The 21,880-nt window shown below is 34.3% G+C and overlaps 3 protein-coding genes across 5 annotated transcripts; 1 reads left to right on the top strand and 2 right to left on the bottom strand.

The window, feature by feature from the left end:
• Positions 1–1,110: 1,110 nt before the first annotated feature.
• On the bottom strand, positions 1,111–6,428 carry LOC132049448 (uncharacterized). 3 transcript variants are annotated; one of them, XM_059440252.1, is made up of 9 exons: positions 6,246–6,427; positions 6,037–6,150; positions 5,769–5,944; positions 4,404–4,471; positions 4,194–4,295; positions 3,960–4,115; positions 2,149–2,274; positions 1,761–1,881; positions 1,111–1,305 (listed from the first exon to the last, which is right to left on the bottom strand). In XM_059440252.1, the coding sequence occupies exons 2-9, from the start codon at positions 6,135–6,137 to the stop codon at positions 1,295–1,297; spliced, it is 861 nt and encodes a 286-aa protein (XP_059296235.1). In that variant the 5' UTR covers positions 6,138–6,150; positions 6,246–6,427; the 3' UTR covers positions 1,111–1,294. The 3 variants fall into 3 exon arrangements, with proteins under 3 accessions (XP_059296235.1, XP_059296234.1, XP_059296236.1); XM_059440251.1 differs by lacking the exon at positions 1,111–1,305 and adding an exon at positions 1,317–1,695 and having other exon boundaries at positions 6,246–6,422; XM_059440253.1 differs by lacking the exons at positions 1,111–1,305; positions 2,149–2,274 and adding an exon at positions 1,317–1,695 and having other exon boundaries at positions 6,246–6,428.
• Positions 6,429–13,205: 6,777 nt separating this feature from the next.
• Positions 13,206–14,233, bottom strand: LOC132050789 (putative late blight resistance protein homolog R1B-23). The gene is made up of 2 exons (XM_059442148.1): positions 14,138–14,233; positions 13,206–14,051 (listed from the first exon to the last, which is right to left on the bottom strand). Exons 1-2 carry the CDS (start codon positions 14,231–14,233, stop codon positions 13,206–13,208), a joined length of 942 nt encoding a protein of 313 aa, XP_059298131.1.
• Positions 14,234–20,368: 6,135 nt separating this feature from the next.
• Positions 20,369–21,326, top strand: LOC132050865 (auxin-responsive protein SAUR71-like). The gene has a single exon (XM_059442206.1). The coding sequence runs from the start codon at positions 20,549–20,551 to the stop codon at positions 20,948–20,950; it is 402 nt and encodes a 133-aa protein (XP_059298189.1). The 5' UTR covers positions 20,369–20,548; the 3' UTR covers positions 20,951–21,326.
• Positions 21,327–21,880: the final 554 nt, after the last annotated feature.

The following is a 21,880-nucleotide window of genomic DNA, read 5'->3' as shown; positions in this document are numbered from 1 at the left end:
TATTATTAACTAACCAATACTATAATTCCCATTTTATAATACCAATATAACTTGTTCTCAAACTAAATGACTCAAAAGTGATTTCCCCCCTAATTCCAATGACCTCTGTATTATTGTTGATCAAGTGGATTTTCTTACTTCATTGATTTGGTGAAAACGGGGGAAGACCAGAGACTCAAGACTCAAGACTCAAAGTTTATTTATTGAGGTCAATGGTTCTTTAAGATTCAACTAATATGGTCCAATTTTGCTACTTTCTTTGTTAAAAGCAACAACACTAGTAGATACTCCGTAATGGAAAGAATGATAAATTACGTTAGTCTAGTAAGTGCTTTTATTATTTTCTTTCATAATAGATACTCGTTTGTTAGTGAGTAATCGACCACATTTCTTTTTCATTCCCAGAGTTTTAACATTATTCTTCTATTATCTTATTCTTAGATTTCTTTTACTATCTGTTATTTTCTTAAATTTCGATTATCTTATTATCTTATCTTATTATCTTAATGCCTTATTTTCTTCTTTCTTTGAGTCGAGTTCGCTAATGCCTCATTTTCCTTCTTTCTTTGATAATAGATACTCGTTCGTTACATGGGATATCCTAAATCATATGTCTTAAGTGCATTCGTTCTTTTCTATCGCAACTACTTACTAGCTCTTAATACATGTTAAATATTTGTATATTGTACAAAGTATTAATATCATTAAAATGTGGGCTCCCTTCTTTGGGTGGTCTTTAAATTTTGCCCCTCATATTTAAAATCTTTAAATTTTGCTCTTCTATTAAAATCACACGTTCGTGTTCGAACCCCCACACGAAAAATTTTAAAAAAAAAATCGCAAGGCGAGTTTAAATTTCGTTATGCCCCCGAATACATACTTATGCCTTTAAATAAGTTGCTGAACTCGTTAGTTACATGGTATATCCTAAATCATATGTCAGCCCATTAAGTGCGTTCGTTCTTTTCTATCGCAACTACTTACTAGCTCTTAATACATGTTAAATATTTGTATATTGTACAAAGTATTAACATCATTAATTTCAATTAAACATGAGCTCACGAAAATCCGCGCAAAAAAATGTTAAAATGTTCAATTAAAAACCCACGCAAATGTCACTTTTACTACTATATCTATTACCAAAACAACCACTACCACACAACCACCATCGACAATTACCTCACCATTTCCACCACCGACCGTCACTACCACTAGCGATAACCACCAACCATCTCTACACCAGCTGCCACAGCTCGACCACCATCGTTAACCACCTTCACCACTGATCCAAACATCACCTTTTTTCTAAGAAGAAAAAAAAAAAAAAAACTAACTGTTTTAGAGGGCACGATAACATTGCTTTCAACCAGTACTAACTGGAAAAATGTTAGTGCCAATACTATTCCCATATCACGAAAACTGCTACCGCAGAAGAAGGCACCATTTGGTCGGCAAATTTCAGATTATATCACAAACATGGTTAAGAATGCAAATTTTTCATGCTGGTTCCAGTAAACTGGATAGAACTTTTTGGTCAAAATAGCCACTTCAAGCCAGAAACAGAGCAAGCAACACTTAGTAGGTATTATCTCGAGCCAAAAAGTATATGAACTGTCTCTGTTCCAGACACACACTTGTCTTCAACAAACGGAATTGTCTTCCAGACTGTTAACTTCATAGGAGCTTTCCTATTACCTAAATTAATCAACATGTTTAGGATTCTTTCTCTCAACAGTCAATATAGAAAAGAACTTTCTAACCTTCATTTATGAGATCCTTTTCCGTGCAAATGGCTGCATAATGAGAACCAGCCAACTCCAGGAGCATAAACTCCCAATTGCCTGTCTGGTCACTGGGATCATCCACTGATATTTCAGATGCCTGAAAGAAAGTATTTGCTCTTTATGCTGTTTCAAGAGCTCAAATATTGGCTAAATAACAAATGATTCTATAAAGCTCGGACTCTCTTTTGCTGAATCTTGGAAAACCTCAGTGAAACCCACATATCATCACCTCTAGACATGTTGAGCTAATCACATTCTTTGCCAAGTCAATAATATCTTATTAACGTTGAGAATAATCAATCTTGATAAAAAAGTAACAGTGTCAAATCTCCGCACTTGAATTACGAGAGAGGTGAGACCCCACCTGTGGGATTACACTGGATATGTTGTTGTTGTGAGAGGTTACTCCAATAGCACTTCCAAAACGAATCGTAAATGTGTTGAAAGGTGAAGCTGAAAAACCTCTCCCCAGTGCTTTCACATATGCCTCCTGTAAGCAATCTGGCTTTCTTAGAAAGCTCAAATCAGTAGATAATAACATGAAAAGTTACCAAGGGATTCCTTTACTCTAAACGAAAGGTCTCGAGTTCCAGGCCGTGGAATGAAGAAACCCCTGTTAGGAGCATTTCCCCATTAAATGGGTCTTACACAGCATGAATCTGGATTATTCGGGCTAATGAGTATCAGATACCACATGGTTATAGCCGGAAAAAAAAAAAGAGACAACTTTGATTCTTCTCTTTCTATTTGATTAGCATACAATCACTAAGGATAACACGTTTGTCAAGCAGATATATCGGTTAAACTGTGCAAAAGCCTTCTCTAAATAAGCTTGCTACCTATAGGTGTATCAAAGAGGCAGTGTGACAGTGATGCTTCCAATAGAAAATACTTGGAAATCATAAGCCAATGTACATCTCAGCATAGAGACCACAAGTGAATACAGTCTTTGCAAACTTAGCCATGAAGGACCTGACACTTCTCAAGTTTAAGGAGAGGAATTGGGCGAGAAGACCCCTCAAGCCGGCTGATTATGGGCTAATCAGTCGTGTGAATAACAGAAATTGGAAATGAAAAGGAAATCCCTTTCACTTCATTCGGCTTGAGGGGTCTTCTCGCCCATCTCTCCAGTTAATATTGGTAAAGTATACAGGATGTATGTTACGGATTTTGGAGTATCTTTCTTTTTTCTTTCTGTAAGATTTTTTTAGAAAAAGATTTATGGAGCCTTAACTCCTTTGGTATCCATGCCAACGAAGCCATTTCTTGTCCATGTACCAGCTTGTTTAAATTTCCAGAAACCAACAGTCGTGTTACTTCTTTTACATAAACTTCTTTTGATAGAATCCTCACATTTTCCATGGAAATTCAAACGTGAACTGCAGGTTCACAACATCCTCGACAGTCCAACAAGACACTGCTAAGAAGCTATACTTAGCGAAAGAAAACCCCTTCAAATAAACCTTTTTTTTTTCATTAAATACCGCAATTCCATACCAGGAAAGTCAATTTGTGCCTAGAAATTTACTAAATTCTCTTTTGCCCTCATAAGTTAACCCTTTCTCCCGGTAAATTAGTAGAATTCTACCCCAAAGAAGGCTATTCTATTCCATTCATCACTCAGGACATTTTTTGCCAATGCAAGAGATAAAAATCATGTATATTCATTGTAATTGAGGGACGTTTATCTCAATCACTCCTCCATCTCAGTCATTCTCGATTTATTTCTAGTCTCACTATATGAGGGGTTCACAAAGCAAAATGCAAATAAAGAACCCATTCTGAAAAATCTTATCTTTCAAGCCTGTCTTGCAACTTTAAAAGAGTAACTCATGAGAAAGATTTAAGAGAAGTACGTGGAAAATATTACAGCTTAAAATATTGTGTTTCAAAAGGAAACGAGAAAAAGAACAGCAGAAATCATAGAACTGGAAGCATCTAAAGATGAATCATGATTCATCTTTAAATACTAGACAAAATATGAAGGAGGAAAATAAAAAAAAAAATGTTGCTGTCCGTGTAAACAAATCATAGAGTGAAACCATGAATATGACTACGAATAGCTACGCTTTAAAAAGTTCTAGTTGGAGTGATTTGTTAAATTTAGCTGGAGCAATAACTACAGTAAAATCAATTAAACTAAAATTTTTCTTTTGATTAGTAAAACAAACTAACCTTTAGTGTCCATAACTTCATAAACTCCTGGTGCTGAAGACGAGGATCTTTAACAGCAGACAACACTTCAAGTTCATGTTCTGAGAAGTATCTTCTAGCCAAATTCAAAACATTGTGCTTTACAGTCCTTTTCTTTGCTTCCACGTCAACACCAATCTATAAACGGAAGAACGCGTGATTTACCATGCAGTTGGAATGTATATATACACTGACTTTGAGGGACCAGAATATTACAGGAGAATTTATTGTCACACCACAGGCTACCAGAGACGATGTATGCGAGATGTTGAAATGCAAAGGAGGGGCGCCACAATGATCACATTGTTGCCAATCTACCTATAGGCACTATCAGATAGAGTTAACGGTAAACAATTATGAGAACATATAAAAAGAAAATCTTGAGCATACAACTGGAAAGCTACCAAACAATCAAATCGCCCCAACCTCAGGCTTCCCATGAATGTTCCTCCTAAACTTGAGGGATTTGGGTGAGATTGAAGAATTTATCTGATCTGGAAAAGCAAATGCATTTCAGAGCTATAATACAGATTACAATTCTCTTCCACAACTAAGCCAGCAAAACTTATTGTAGAGAATACAAACATGGATTTGTTGATTCATAAACTATAGATTCTGAATCTAAAATCAAAAAAATTATTCCGGTTCTAATTAGCAGCTAATAAGCATCTAAAATTACTCCCTCCATCCCAAAATACTTGTCATGTTTAGCTTTTCGAGATTCAAACTATATGGACTTTGACCAACATTTTAAGATGTATTTTTTTACCATATTGATATGAGAAAAATTCTAACTTATAGTACTTTTCGTATAGTTTTTGAGTATCTAAGTTTTGATTTTAAAATATTAAATTAATCTAGTCTAATTTAGCTCTGAAGATTAGTCAAATTGACTCTCGAGAAACGAAACATGACAGGTATTTTGGGACGGATTGAGTAGTAATCTCAGAGGAAAGAAAAAATATTAAATAACAAAAGAACTAGTTGCTCTTGCAAAACATCCGTTTACCAGAAGTTTTATCGCAACCATATAGCTTCTAAATGGTGAAACCATAAAACCTTTCAGTCATCTATATTTTGATCCAAACAAATTCCCAGGAACATACAATTTGCCTGCAATCCTACCCACCCAGAAAAATAAAAACAAGCACAAATTTAACACAACAAGCAGACAATAATCGGGGAGATAAATACATGTGTATAATGCATTAAAAATTTCCAAATTCTAACTCTCTTGCTACTATCAATTTCTTACTTCCAGGCAATCAGGGGCCGTGTGGTTGGTCTTTTAAGAGGTTAATCTATTTCTGGAGTGCAGCATAATATAATACACTGGTTGGTTGGTGTTTTAAGAAGAGTTAATCTCCGTATAAACCTTGCACAACATATACAACTTTTGGTTAGCATTTCACTTCTCTTTATGCATAATACCTGCATAAGTTAATGAAGAAAATCTATGTATCACTTAATGTAGTGTAGAACGTGAAATAAGAATACGAATTAGCTATACCTGGATTAACATAACAAATTTACCCTTATCACTTTTGAATTAAGACATTTCTTTTTCCTAAGTTATACAAGGTATACACAACAAACCAAACATCTAACAAGGAATAATCACTACATTACAATCCCCGCATTACTGATCCTGCAAAACTAATATTTGCATTATTAATCCCTGCATAACTAATCTTTATATTACTATTCCCTACATAACTTGTCTTCAAACAAAACGACCCCTCAAGGTTTCTAAAGCAAATACACTACCAAAAACCCAACAAAGTATCTTACATCTTGCAATGGTGGTTCTAACAAGCGTACGGGCGAGTAAAGCACTTGTCCTCAGCTCCTCTCCTTGCATACTTAACACATTTTCTTTCTCACATGGGGATAGAATTTCCATATATTTGTTCATAAGAGGTTCACCCTTCACTTCATTAGGTATTACATACCAAAGATGTGTCTCCCTAACATTCAAATCATTAACCAAAAACCATCAAAAGAATAGCAAAAACACATATTTTTAAACAAAAAAAAAAAAAAAAGTACTGAATCATACCTTGAAGATGGGAGTGGAATAGGAGACAAAGGGGGTAAAGAACTGAAGAATTTACTATCACTGCAACAATTTAACCTCATTCTGTGAAACCCACGTGGCATAGACGAATAGATTCTGCATATAACACATAAAAATTGAATCTTTTTTCTTCTCTTGGCAAACTCAATTTATATACACATTGAAATAGAATTTTGAAAGTATTAACATACCAAGCAAATGTATTGAGATGGGTGACGTTGTAAATTAAGAATCTCCTGGATTTGGACCTTTGAGTACACCTATGGAGAGCTAGAATTAGCCGTCGTCAAGGAAACAGAAGGACTTTGAGAGAAAACCAAAGTTGGTTTGTTTCAAGTGAATTGCATATTGATCCTGAAAGTATATAAAAATGAAAACATTACCCAACAAGAGATAATTTAGGGAGCAAATGGGATAGAATGACCCCTTACAATTTTAAATTGGGTAAATGACCCTCTTAGTTTTAGCAATTTCATTCTTTTTTATTTTTCTATAAATTTTCCTACATGGCAAAAAAGGGTGTGCTTTTGCAAAACTGAACTTAAAAAGGGTTATCTCTGCAAAACAATAGAAATGTGTATTGACATCAAAACAATAGAAATGTGTATCTCTGCAAAACTCTAGAAGCAAAGTTTCTTAACTCTTATCATCAAAAACGACATTCTCCATTGATTTTCAATTAGCTGCAAATTGAGCTACATTCTCTATTGATTTTCAAACTAAAGTTCTTCAATCTCCATTGATTTTCTTCAATTTTATTGGGTTAGAAATTTTTCCCTTGTATTGGATGTAAATTGTTCTCTTAGCTTCTACTCTCCAAGTGTTGCTTTTTTTATTTTTTCATTGCATTTGATCTTTAAGAGATGACCAAAAAAGCTTCCTCTAAATCTGTTGGGTCAGAGTCCCATGAAATGACGCTGAATTAGAAGAAGTTTTCAATGAAACAAACGAGGAGGAGAGAGACGAAGAGCAGGCAATTGATGAGGAGAAAAAAATAGAAGAAAGTGATGGGAATGAGTCAGAGAATGATGAATCTGCTGCTGAGGAAGAGAGTGACGGTGAATCTTCTGCTCGACACGAAGAGAATGTCGAAGTTGGGGAAAACGAGGTAATTTTATTTTGTTGTTCGACTCTCCCATGATAATGGAGGAAACTTGTCATTTCCATAATTATTTTCAGTGAATTAGTCAATACTTTGTGGGTTCAACAACCTTGGTATTGTCATAGGTGGTGTCGTTTGCTTTTATGAGGAATTGATATGTGACTACTATGATCGTCTTTTACGAATTAGTTCCAGCGTAAAAAAAAAGGCATCTTTAATAATCTTTAAAAAAAAAACATGTATTTTCTAACTTCTAATTTAGTTAATAATTTTTTGCAATTTTTGTAGTTAATAATCTTCTGTTTACGATCTCTTTGAAGTTAACAATCTCTTACAATTTTTAAAGTTAATAATCTTTTGTTTACAATATCTTTAAGTTTATAATTCAGTTAACTTTATGTTTAAATCAGTCATCTCTTATGTTTTGTTATATTATCTCTTGTGTTTAAAGTTAATATCTCTCCCGTATTGTTCAAAGATCTCTGATATAACTAGTTGAAGTTCTTGCTAATGTATTTAGTCTCTGTAGTTCGTATCATAGCTAGTTGTCTACTGATGTGTGATTAAATATGCAAGTAAATTAATAGTTCAGTTAATGATCATTGTGTTGTAGTAAGCTATCTCTTATGTTTGTTTGATTATCCCTTGTATTTAGAGTTAAATATCTTATGTTTTGTTCTGAAATCTCTTGTATAACTAGTTGAAGGTCTTGCTACTGTATCTAGTCTATAGTTTGTACCATAACTAGTTAAGAGTCTTTATTGATGTGTGATCGAATATGCAGGAAAACTAATAATTCAGTTAATGGTCACTGTGTGTAAATAGGTGATCTCTCATGTTATAAGTTAATCTAATCCAATTTAACTATAAGTACAATCTGAAAAATATGTTTTTAACACAAAAATCATACGCAATACGTTGAGTTGCGGTTTCAGAAATTTGATATCCCCTCCCTGGATGCAGCATGGGAGGAAAAACCTTACTTGTATTGCTTATTCCATCTTCTATCTTGTATAAAATAATACTATATAAGTTCTCGTATTAGTTATACAACGCTTGAGTTTTGGTATTAAAATATGCATAACTTATGCGGATTTTAATTTATACCAATTTATATACCAAGAGTCCAAGATTAACTTGGCTTATATCTCAAACTGAACCACCCATAAATATTTGACTGAAATAAGTAGACCGAGTGAAAATTGTTCTATATGTAGAAGAAAATGACTTACATCTATTATTGAACAAAGTTATTTTCCAGTTTTGGTTAAAAAAAATTCTCCAAGAAAGCTGTATATGGGTAAAACCGAGGACAAGGATATCCTCGGTTCCCCGACATGGGAATTGAGTTCGGTTAGGGCCAGACCGACCACACCTGGCCCCGGGTTGTTGAGTTCGGTTGGAGTCAGACACCGAAGTACGATGAGAAGGCAGTTAATCAACCATAATGGGGAGACCGAAATATCGGCCACCAGCCGGGTATTTCGGCACCAATCCCGCCCATCAGTTACTGAAAGATTATGTGCCTTATTTAGATTTGTACTAGGGTTAGGACTCCTCTACTATATAAAGAGGAGGCCCCCCTTTGCTTTAGGTGGTTCTTGATCACACGCACAAATCCAAAAAGCAATACAATTGTTAGCAACTGTTCATTAATCTTTCTAAGTGTTTCATTACTGTTCATTATTCATTACACAGCCATTGTAGCTCGATCTCGGTTGCCAGAACCCGAGGTTGACCATAACTTGTTGTGGTTAGATCTTTTATATTCACATTTACTTCATTATTTATCGCATAATACTCAATCATGTTAAAGCAAACCGCACATCCTTTGTACTACGTACAAATTTAATTGTTATCCATTTTTAGGGTAAACAAAAGCATCTTTATTTCAAGGTAATCAAACACTAACAACACTGACTCTCCTCGTACCAAAATGTAGTTCTCATTAGTGTACCTGATAACAGTACTATTGGTTGATGAAGACCTTGAAACCATAATTTTGCATATAATCAACTTGTGCTTCTTGGATATCCATGGCTGACTGCACAACAGATTCTTTGCATGACTTACCTCAATGGACTTCATTGTAGGTTTGTCCTCGAAATGAGAAGAGATTGCTTTAAGACGTCCACAACCAAACAAAACCAAACGCTCAAGGCAAGGAAATGCATCATCATCGGCATTCCATTCGTCAAACCAATAACAATATATACTATTTTCAACACTTTAAGTTGAGGCTAAGAGTACTCATTCCTCACTTTCCATTTCTTATTGTAAAACTCAATGGACTTCAGTTTTAGTACCTGCGGGTTGGGAAGCATTGCAATATTTGATTCGTCAGGACCGCCTAATTTGGCGTAAGATAGTGAATTCGTCTGAGCTTAGTCTTCTCTTCTGAGACGATTGGAGGCTGGGGAAAAGGGCACTCTGGAAAAAGGGCCTGTCGTACGTAGGGGTGAAGAAAGCTCCTTCTCTTATAGGAGAGGCGCTATTGAATGAAAAAGAAAGTCTTCAAGAAGTGGGAGGCTCGTAGACGCTACTAGTGCAATGACTAGTCTAATCTCTTTTCTCCAACTTTTTGAGATACGATGGGAAGATGTATGCATCTCTTCCGTGTGGATGCCTTGGGGAATAAATCTTGAAGGTCTCTAGCTTTGTCAGAAAATTCAAGATAGGGAATGGTTTGGAATAATCATTCAATGAGCATTTCGGTTTCCGGAGATTAGGTGCTTTTCTCAACATCAATTCCATATCCTCGGCATGAGAAAAATGTAGAGAGGAAAGAGTCTCCCACTCATAAAACTTTGAGGAGCTATCGATAAGTAATTCCTCTACAACATGTGAAGTGAAATAAGTTCGAAGTATGTCTGCAGTTGTCTCAATTTAACTATCTTCAAAAGTTCAATAGGTAGTGGAAAACTTCTTCCAGATAATGGAAGTATCAAAGTTTCCAAGATTGGCTATGGATGAAGTAATCATCTCACGAGTCATTGTTGCTACAAAATACCTCAAGTAAGGTAGCTCCAATGGGATAGAATCAATACAGGTGAACTCCAAATCCAACACTTTTAGAAACCTGAAGTTCCGAAAAAAGTGAGAGGCGTGGTCAATTGTAGTGCTTTCGCTTTCATGTCTGTAAAATACAGAGCCAACAAGTGAGCAAGATAAACTCCATGCCTCAAGATTATCCTTCGCACTATAAATGGACATGCGACATTGAGCAAGCAGCTTATGAGAATAAATACAAGCAGGAGGATCGCCATTTTGGTTCCTATATGAAGATATAAGTATAACTGTAAGATTTAAATTTTCAAATATAACTTGAATTCTCGGTTAGTTTGAAAAATAAAGTATCAGTACTTGGTGTATTACCGTTTCATCCATAGTAGAAGATTATCCTTGCTAGCTCTTTCCTTGCAGAAATTAAGCCAAAGGTCATGGATCCTACATGCTTTGACCTTACCAGTAGAACTCCTTTTAACATCCGTCACTACATTTCCTCCAATTGGATTCTTGATATGACCCCATCTAGCTCAAGGCCATTCACTAGGAGCCAAGCAAAGGAGCTTCAAGACCTTCAAGCTCTATTCATAAAGAAGGAAGCATGTGAGGAGCTAGAAGAGAAGATCTCAAGAGTCTACAACATTTGGAAGGTGGCTTGGGAAGATTTGGAGAAGACATCTCAAAGTGCAAGAGGGACATTTTTGCAAACTGTGGGCGTTTGATGCAAATATTGACCAAGAATGCAATTCAAGGTCAAGAGTACAATTGGGGGCCACATTTGCAAGTTTTAGTCATCTAGATGGTTGAAGACCCATGTTGGAATATTTTTGCAAAGAGCCACTTTTGGGCCTTTGTTGTAAGCCTTAAACAATAAATAGGAGACTTGTCTCATCATTTTCATTCTCTTAGCTTGAAAATTGATGAAACTTGAGTGTATTAGTTTGTTTAGTAGTTAGCTTAATATAGATTGTTTGGCTTGATTAACTAAGTGTGATTTCTTAGTTGTGCCCTGAATTGCTTTTCATTGAATTTGCCTAGGATTGCTCATTTGATAAGATTCAACCTAAGAAACTCTAGAAAAACTTGAAGAGCAAGAAAATCAAAATAAAGGATGGATGAAGAATAGAGATGGAAGAAGGGTAGATGGATAGATATTAGACCCCTGGGATAGATTCTATGAACAAGGTTGGGTATATGAAACCAACCCCTTTCAATTGGAATGATATCCTAAAAACCTAAGCAATTTGAATTTCAAAGAATTGACTCAACTTGAATCCACAAATGAGCAATCCTAGGCAAATTCAATGGAAAGCAATTCAAGGCACAACTAAGAAATCACACTTAGTTAATCAAGCCAAACAATCTATATTAAGTTAACTACTAAACAAACTAATACACTCAAGTTTCATCAATTTTCAAGCTAAGGGAATGAAAATGATGAGACAAGTCTCCTATTTATAGTCTAAGGCTTACAAAAATGGCTCTTTGCAAAAATACCCCCAACATGGGTCTTCGTCCATCTAGATGACTAAAACTTGCAAATGTGGCCCCCCAATTGTACTCTTGACCTTGAATTGCATTCTTGGTCAAGATTTGCATCAAACGCCCACAGTTTGCAAAAATGTCCCTCTTGCACTTTTAGCCACTTTGAGATGTCTTCTCCAAATCTTCCCAAGCCACCTTCCAAATGTTGTAGACTCTTGAGATCTTCTCTTCTAGCTCCTCAAATGCTTCCTTCTTCATGAATAGAGCTTGAAGGTCTTGAAGCTCCTTTGCTTGGCTCCTAGTGAATGGCCTTGAGCTAGGTGGGGTCATATCAATTCTCCAAGTAACATTCTGCTGTATCTTCTAAATTCTCGTCTTTGCAACTTTTTATGAATCCTCCTGACATCCATAACCATGTTAATTTTGAAATCTTAATTTCTTCGTCCTCTAGAAATGCTCCGAAATAAAGAAAGCAAAGTCGCAGATGATAAGGTAAATGTTGATAACTTTTCTCTATAATGGCCTTTGAATCATTGTGAATGTGCGAACCTAAGTCTGCAGCAACTTGTCTCCAACACTCTTCTTTCTTCTCCGTCTTTGCCAGAATACCTGCCTCCAGAACAATTGAAAGAGGCAGCCTTCCACATATCTTTGCTACTTCTTGCCCAACTTCAGTGAGGTAAGCTTTCTTTACCAAACACTTTGTTTTCAAGTAACTTCCAAGTTTCATCTCCCTTAAACATACTAAGCTGAGGGGATCACTAATAGATTTTACATAAATGGAAACTTCATGATCTCGCGTGGTGAGGATAATTCGACTGCCATTATTAGCATCATTGAAACAAGATCTTAAATCATCCCATGCAGTAGTTTCCCATATGTCATCAACAAGGATAAATATCTTTTGGACAACAAAATTTCCCGTAGCCTATCTGCTACCTCAGCATCAGTAGGCGGGCTACGAAAAATAGGGGTTTCACCAATAGCATCACGTAGAAGGCTATTAACAATTCCTTACACGTATACACTTGAGACACACAACAGTACTGCACGAATATCAAAGTGAGATATTACAACCTCATCGAAATAAAGTTTGTTGGCCAAAGTCGTCTTAGCTAGTCCTAGCATTCCGACAATTGAGACAACATCTAGCTCTTTGGATCCTCTTATTAGCTTTTCTTTTAATGTTGCCATTAAGTCCTCAAAGCCTACAAATTCTTGATTCATCATTGGAGTCGTAGCAGTGGCAGTGGCAGTAGTATCATGTAATCCTAAGCCAAACTCAACCATTTTCTTTTCATGAATCTGCATTATCTTAGTCTTGATAAATAATCTCCTCTATGATGTCCACGAACCAACGAACAAGACACCAGTCAGGGACTTCTCTGCTTATACAAGCATCAACAATGAATTCTACTTCATATGCTTTGTCAATCAATAATGTAGCACAATCTTGAAGTCTTTCATGCTTATTGTGTCGCTCTTCTGCAGTGTCCTTGAGAAAAAATTGATACTCTCAAGTTCGTCCTGAATTCTTTGAAGGTGATTGTTAAAAAAATCAAGTGAATGTGCGCATCGGTCTTGGAACTCCTTCAGGTTGTTTAAAAGAAAGTCGACATAGCCCTAGTCCATGAATCCTTGGCAAGTTAGATTGGAAGGGCTTCCGTATGATGAGGTAAATCACTGCCTTGATACGTTCAATGTTGCTAGGAAAATCAAAATCCTCCAAAGCCATGTCTTCCTTCTCCTCTTCGTTATCATACAACGAGTAAACGAGAAGTCCGACATCAGCAATTACAGTGCCTATATCTTGAATATGAAATATGAGATCTTGCGCAAGCAGAGGGAGATGATTGACTCTCAAGAGGTTCAGCATCTCCTGAAGGGTTCCCATTTGATCTTTTATAGCAACTATTCGACTTGGTGTACTAATAGTTGATATCTCTTCCAGATTGTGTAGGAGACTCTTTATAAAGCTAGCCTCACAATCAGCTACATACTCAATTTGGATAATGGGATACCATCGTGATTGTGTTGACTTCAAAGCTTGACGAATCTCAACATAGATCTTGGGGATGCATGGTTGAAAGGGCTTAATTCTCATTCGCAAGAGCTCAGAAAGCAAACGATTCATTTCATCTATAGCCGAGTCTTGATCTCCATTGACATGACATGGCAAATACAACCAGGGAATTATTGCTGCATGGACAGCCAAAACTAAAACATGAGTGAAGACAAAAGTTTTCAGCAAATTCAACTCCTTTAAGACCTCTTCTATATGTGTCTTGGATCCCGGAACAAAAAGTGGTGAATGTGAATCACAAATCTTCAGTATATCACTGAGATTTTCCACCACATTATCGATGAATTCTGTTACAAATATGGGATTAGCAACACCATGCTTCTTGGATGAAAGTTGAAATGATATTATTTTCAGTATGAAGTATTCAGCTCTAATTTCCAACTTAGTTGTCAAATCTTGTTTTGCACTTGAGAGAATATAAGATCAAAATCTGGACCGACTTTTCCAAGGTCGATTGCAACATCCTGAAACAGATTTTGGACTTTCTGTATGACCTCTGGCATGTAGCATTCATCTGTGAAGCTCTTCAGGCTGAGTAAAACATCAAGGAATTTGAACTCCCTTTTAAGGAAGTCGATTCGATCTTTTGAAGTCTCCAGTCGTTTTCAATCTTTCGCAAAACATCAAGGAGGTGATATGTCTCTGGAGACATAATTAGTTCTTTCTTTGGCTTGCTCTTGTTTAGAATTTTGTTTTCAAAAAATTGTAATTATTTCCAGCTTTCGTTTAGACAATTACAGAAACACTTTAGTTGCTTCAATTATAATGTATAACCAGCAAGTCAACTGTCCACAATATAATTTTGTTACTTAGGGTATAAATTAATATCAGGGACAGTAGACTTTAAGGATTAAGAAACAGTCATCTTCTATATATGTTGGACCTGGTCATGTCACATGGATTTCATTAATTATCTTATTACAAGGTTATAAATGGGGCTACACGAAATAATATTACAATTAAATTGGATCTAAAAGACCGTATAAGAACATTAATTAGCGGAATGAGGATACATTTCTCCATCAACAATCAAGTTGATTGAACAAGAAGTATTTGTTGAAATGAGATAAAGTGTGAATTAGGCGCACGTCACGGGTTTGAATCCCGCCGTAAATAAAACCGGCTATTTAAGTGGAAAACGGTAGAAGGACGAGTCCATTATCCATCGAATTTCGAATGCAAAGATTTCTGGGCTATAAAAAAGAGTTAAGTGGGAAATGATAGAAAAAAGAGATTGAATTTGTGTTTAAGCGAAACAATATAGTAATTAGATTTTAGAACTAGAAGTATGACGTCAACTCAAAACAGGAACTTCTTTATGCTTCCTTGAACTAACATCACAAGAACACAAGCACAAGAAAGACCGTTCCTCTGAACAATTACTTTGTGGAAGCTCAAATATCCCTAACGTACTTCCAATCCCCAATACTACTCGGGGAAAACAACACAAAATATCCCTAAAATATAAAATATTTATCCGCTCATGTCATCTCCTAAATTGATTTCGCTTTTTATTCAATCGGCCGAAAATATTTACTAGAGTACGAAACCCTTTCTCCATTGATACTATCACAAAGATATATCATGATGGTATTATGGAGGACTAAGACAAGGACTGATGCAGTCATTCATGATATCGTCTCAGTATATTTATGTACCACGATGGTATTACGGAGGACTGAAGAGTGTCTTATTGAAGGACTGAAGCAGTCGTCCACGATACCATCACAGTATATGTATATAAAATGATGGTATCTCATACAGTTTTTTTTTTTTTTTTTTTTTAGAAAAGTGTGTCTTTTGAATAAATGATATGATACCATCTCAGGACCCGTTTGGCCATGAGAATTATTCACTTTTTTCTGGAAATTGTTTCAGTTTTTTTGAAAAATAGTGTTTGGTCATGAAAATTCCAAATATAACTTGAAGTTGTATTTGGAATTTGGAAAACAACCAAAACCTTGTTTTCACTATTTTCACTTTCTGTTTTTGACCCTTGCTTTTGTTTTTCCTTTTTCAAATTTTACCCTAAATTTTTTATTTTTATAAATTTAACTTCGTTTATTCTAGTATTGATAGTGTTTACAATTATTTGTTTTAGTTCTTGTCGCGTTTTGGTAATGAAAAACAGGACATTGGTCCAAATACTTGCAATAACCAGATATTTGCAATAGCAAATAAGATTTTGGTAACCAGAAATTTGTAATGACAAAGACCATTGTGATGTTCCATTATTAACTTTGCGTCCTTTTAAAAAAAATATATATATATTTATTAAAAAAGAATTCTAGACCTTAGTTTATTATCTATGGTTAACTTAACTGAGATGGGTGTAGCAGATAAGTTTTTACCATTCCCTCTTCCTCAAAGGGGCTTTGGTTCCCTTTTTTTTAGAGGTGGGGGGGTTGATGGTCAGGGAGGAATTGTGGTATGTGAATTTGAAGTTTCATTCTGCTAAAAGTTGTTTTCACTAATGTATCAGTTGTTTTGATGTAATTGTGTAATCGCTTGTTCTGATTCAACCAATATGAATGGTTTTGCTAGTTCTTAGAAATGAGGAGTATAAATCATATTTCATGTTTTTTAGAAAAAGTACATTCAAACAACCCAATATTATTTGCAAAAACTATAACCAAACACAACTCTAACTTCAAAAATTCCTAATAAAGTGATTTTTTTTTTTTTAGGTTTCTATGGCCGTTCTACTCAGTATATTTATATACCATGTTGATATCATAATTTTGGGGGCATTTCGGGTAAATAGTTTCAGGGCATGAAAGTAAGAGGAGTATGAATGGGTAATTATTTTATTTTCAGGGGACAACGACGTTCTTTTCCCTAAGATTTAAGCTATTTGTAGTGAAAGTATAAATAATTTTTACTCAGAAGTGATATCAAACATTAGAAAGTTAATTAACCATTTTGTCAGAAGCAATCCCTCAAGTTTTGATCAATAGGCAATTAGGATAAAAATAAATATATATTACAGTCCCACAATAAGAATATCACGTGACGTAGTTATGAGAACTAACCAAGCTTTTGGCCATAGATTCCCCAAAAAAAATTGGAAAATTTGATTTGGGCGAAGATTTTCAAGTTTTGAAAATGTGTTTGGTCATAGTTTTTCAAAACATATTTCACTTTTTTGTTTTGGAAAACATGAAACATTACTTATACCCATAAGTTCTAAAAACTATCAAGAATACCAACCATACAAAACAGACATACTTGTTAATCCCAAATTATGTAGAACATCATATTTAATTAACAATTGCTAATAACACACTTACTAGCTACTACAATTCAAATTGCAAAATAAAGATCCATTCGTGTAGGAAAAAGAAAAAAACGGTAGTAACTAGCTATTCTTTAATATGATCTTTCCACATTTTACAAATGATCTTCACTTTGTAGAAGAGACTGATTTAATTGTGAAAACATGATAGATATAGCTTAATAGAGGAACATGGCAGATAAAATTAGTTGGGTCATAAATAGATGCATTTTTTTTTATAAAATACAAAACTTTGGGGTAGTTTTTAAAAGTTTGAAAAAGGCCAAAACATAGAACTTGGCCCAAAAACAGGTTGAGCCAGAACATGGGAATTTGAAGATCTATTTTCAAAATCTATCAAAATCTTATGGCCAAACAAAAATTTGAAAATAAATATTTAAAATATGCTCCCAAAATCTATGGCCAACCGGGAGCTAAATTTTCAGGAGATTATAAAATTATTGCCTATAATTGAGTATTACGTGAGAGGCCGCTGAGATGTTCGTTATATTTTAGACCTGGAAGATTTCATACTAGTCAATTGGGAACTTTTAGACTGGGGTCTAGAAATTGAACTATCTATGAAAAATAAAAAATGAAAAATTATGACCGTCTAGAAGGTTTCACTTCTTCTGAAGTTGTAGAAGAACTGGAAAAAAAAGAAGTATAATCAAACTTTAAAACCGATATTCTAAAGTTGTTCGAACGCGATAATGTGAATTTCTCATTCTTCTAGCTAGGTTGGGTAGAGTAATTTTTAAATTTAAAAATAAAAAAGACATGTTCTCAAAGACAACTCTAGTTATTGACTTATTGATTTGTGAAGAAGAATCTTTATGGAATGTTCTTCTATACTTTAATGAAATTTCTGCAATGGTATTTTCCGAGAATCAGGTACAAAATTTCGTACTGATCATTACATAGCTTTTTATAAATTCTGCACAAGTTAGGCATTAATATACAAACGAGTGAAGTCAAATCACAAAGAATATTCTAATTAATTTTGACTACTATCAATTGAAGTGAGCTATTTCCACACACAAAAAGTAATTCAAAACAGCTGATAGAATACCTTTCAAAATAAACAACCATTCTGAAAAATATGTCTTTGTCATCTTGCAGAGTAGCGTGTTCTCCCCCATTGATGAATTCGAGTTCTAAAAAATATTTATTCAAACAAGTCATTTTAATTATTTGTACAATCAGTACTCCTTATTGATAATATTAAGAAAAAAAATATAAGTTACCTATTAGATTGTTATAATAGATTAAATTAAAAAAAACAATAGTATGGAAAATGTTGGCAAGTTTTTTTCGTTCTTTTTTTTTTTTTTTTTTTTTACTAGTCACGAAGTGACAAAAGGCTGAACCATATCGGATCAATGCAAAAAGGTCACTCTGCCACTTATAATATCTCGTCGAGTATTTAAATCATTTGCAAGGATTTTACCTGTCACTCGAAAGAAATTGTACTTCAAAACTGTCATTGCGACTCTTCCGTTGTGATTATTTAGTCGACGATACACGTGCCCATGGGAGCCAAAGACCCCAGATTTTTAGTAAGTTAAATCCCCCATTAACATTGCCAACTCTTTTTTTTTTTTTTTTTTGGGTCTTCTTTCCACACGTTTAGTTTCTTGTCTTTCTTCATTTTTAAAGTTTGGTGTTGACTAATTTTATACACCTAATAATATGACTAATATTGAAAGGATTTTAATATTATAATAAATACTTTTCGTAGGGCTCCTTAGATTTTGACGTTCAGATCTCCAACAAATTGAGGAGTTGGTGAATTAAGTGATTTTTCTAGCTTTCGTACAAAAAAACCCTAACTCCTTAATTTTCTTTTAGATTGACAAATGGGAAGGAATTACGTTTGACTTCAACTAAACCATGAGTATATTCATCTTCAATCATCGACGGTTATATACTTTGGGGTAGAATAGGTTGGTTATAACTAATCCATTAGTTAAGTAGTTGTTCATATTTGATTTAACGAGTCCTTTTTAGTGGTTACAAGTATTTGATAGAACCTGCTCTTGTTCTCATCCATTCATCTATACCTAACAGTTTTTTTTTTTTCTTTTCTTGGAAATATTGTTCCAATTAGGGGTGTTCACGGTTTGGTTAAAAACCGAACCAAACCGATAGTTATTTGGGTTTGTTTTGGTTTGGTTTTGAATTTTGGAAAACCGATAATATTTGGTTTAGTTTAGTTTAATTAAAAACAACCGGTAGAGTAACCCGAACCAAACCAACAAAATAATATACACTATTTTAATAATTCTCTGTACACCATGAATTAACTTTTATGTATAATTTTAAATACTTTGTTTACTTTTTCATCAAAGGTTTCTTTATTTCTATTAGGCTAATGAACTTTACATCTTAAACCCATTTCTTAAAAGGAATCCACGAATGCAAACTCATTTATTCAAAGAAACAACTATGAGATTTACTTAATAAAAGTAGTTGTATTTTTTATAAACTTTATTCACTTGATTAAAGCTTATAGATCTTAAGACATTTTCTCCATAATCCATGAAAATTATAACTCCCACGCTAAAAAGTTACTAACGGATTAGCTATAATTTGGAAAGTGATAGAAAAGTCTTTCTTAATAGTTGGGAAAAAAAAAAGGGGAAGAGAGAAATACAATTAGGTTTCTTAAATACAATTAGCCAAACCAAACCAAACCGACAACAACCAAACCGATGGATATGTATTATATTTGGTTTGGTTTAGTTTTTATAATTAAAAAACCGATTAAGTTGGTTTGGTTTTGGTTTTAACCAAAAACCGACTCATGAACATCCCTAGTTCCAATTATATACATTTATGTTTGGGCTAACAACATTTTTGGTTCCTTGATAATTTGTAAATTTCAATTTTAGCTCTTGTAATATTTGACTTAGCATATTTAACCTTCAGTGTGCCTTTTTGATCCCTCCGCTAGTGAATATTCACAAACTTACCAAAATTATTAATCAATACACCATTTAATTACCAATATATTATGTTAAGTTTGTATTGTTGCTCCATAATTGAAGGTAATATGCTTCTAAAAAAGATCAAATGTAATATATTTCCTACATAAAAGGACTAAACAATAAACATTTTAATTATTGAAGGTCAATATGTCTGAAGGACCAAAATTATAATTTACCAATAATAAAAGGTCCAAAAATACTATTATCCCTTTACATTTTTCGAGTCATACACCATCCAATAAATAATGTCCTGTTGGTTGGATAGGCTAAATCTTGATATCTACTAATAATTGCTCTAAACTATAGACAAGTCAAAAATACATAAAACAATATCTCTAACATAAATAAACTACAAGAAGGATAGTTTTCTTTGACAAATTCTCAGCCTCGTACCACACTACAAAAATCATCCCCACCCACCCTTTTCTTTTAGTGGATATATATTAGTCTAGAAATTAAACTTCTTTCCCTTAAGCTTTCTTCTCTACACTTCCTCTTCTATCTCTTACTGTTTCATCCCAAATTCTTTGCCTAAATCCAAAGGGGAAATTGAAATGCTAGGGATCAAGAAGTTTGTTTCAGTTAAGAAACTAGCCAAAAAGGCTAAGGCCATAACCAGTAATACAATTTATCGTGACCAATCATATCATCATGAGTACTTTCTTATCAAGGACAAGGAAGAATGGTCGCTCACTAGCCCTAAATCCTCAATACCAACAGGGAAGTTAGCTCTATATGTGGGAGAAGAACGAGAACGATTCCTCGTTCCAACGAGCTATCTTTCTCATCCATTGTTCAAGATTTTGTTGGAGAAAACTTACAATGAGTTTGGCTTTGAGCAAACAAGTGGATTAGTGGTGCCATGCAGTGTCAATGCATTTCAAGAAGTGGTCAATGCTGTGGAATGCTGCAATGGGAAGTTTGATTTTGGCGAGTTGGTAGAGGAGTTTTTGTAGATATATGAATCGTAGCATAGAGGATAGGATGTTTTGTAACTTTTGGCGGATCACAATTCTAGTGCGACCATGGCATGAGAAATGGATCCAAGGATTTATGAGCTAGGAGTAATTATTTTAGATGTTTAATTCTTTTGTACCATGAGGTTTGGTAGGGTTAGATTTTTTTTATTTTTTTTATTTTTTGTAATACTTTTTTTTGTAGTAGGTTTAATTTCCCTTTTTGTTGGGAATGGAAGAGTTTGATCACTACCAGAATAACTCATATTTGTGACTATTTTATGTGTGATTGATTTATTCGGGTGTTTACTTCAAATCAATGGATGCATGATATGTGTTTGAACATACACGATTATTGTTTAATCATGGTTTGTTAATATATTTTTGCTTCATTAAATCACTTAATCATAATAAATTAAATTGGTTTGATGTTACATCAGATTAAAAAAAGTATGTACCTCATTGGTTTGCAGAATGTTTTCTAAAGTACACTTCGTTTAGGGACGAATGTAGCTTGTATACTGCAATTAGCTCAGACAATCTGAACTATAAACTGAGTTAAAAATTATACAATTACCTCTCCGTTAGTATTACGTGTAACTTGGAGATGGGAAACTTGAGAGAAGTATCATTTCTCGATATTTTATTTAGTGTCAACTATCTACCGTATGTGTAAATTATTTGTTGTGACAAACAAGTGAATGAGAGATGTTACTGTCTTTCACAATTTTGCCTCTTCAGTTTCTACAAGCCCGGCGGTGTAGGGAGTGATAATTAACAATTTCCTCTTTAAATTCTTCTTTTTTTCCTTGGATGACACGTACTTTTTCAAAGTAGCCTGTCGAAATTACCAGTTCAAGGGTTTGCTAATAATCAAAGGAATAAATTATTTTACTTCGTTATCATCAAGAGGTGCTTCATATATTATAT

This window comes from Lycium ferocissimum, chromosome 3, assembly GCF_029784015.1.
Source record: "Lycium ferocissimum isolate CSIRO_LF1 chromosome 3, AGI_CSIRO_Lferr_CH_V1, whole genome shotgun sequence".
Classification (NCBI taxonomy): domain Eukaryota; kingdom Viridiplantae; phylum Streptophyta; class Magnoliopsida; order Solanales; family Solanaceae; genus Lycium; species Lycium ferocissimum.
This window is presented reverse-complemented; position numbering and strand designations above follow the sequence as displayed.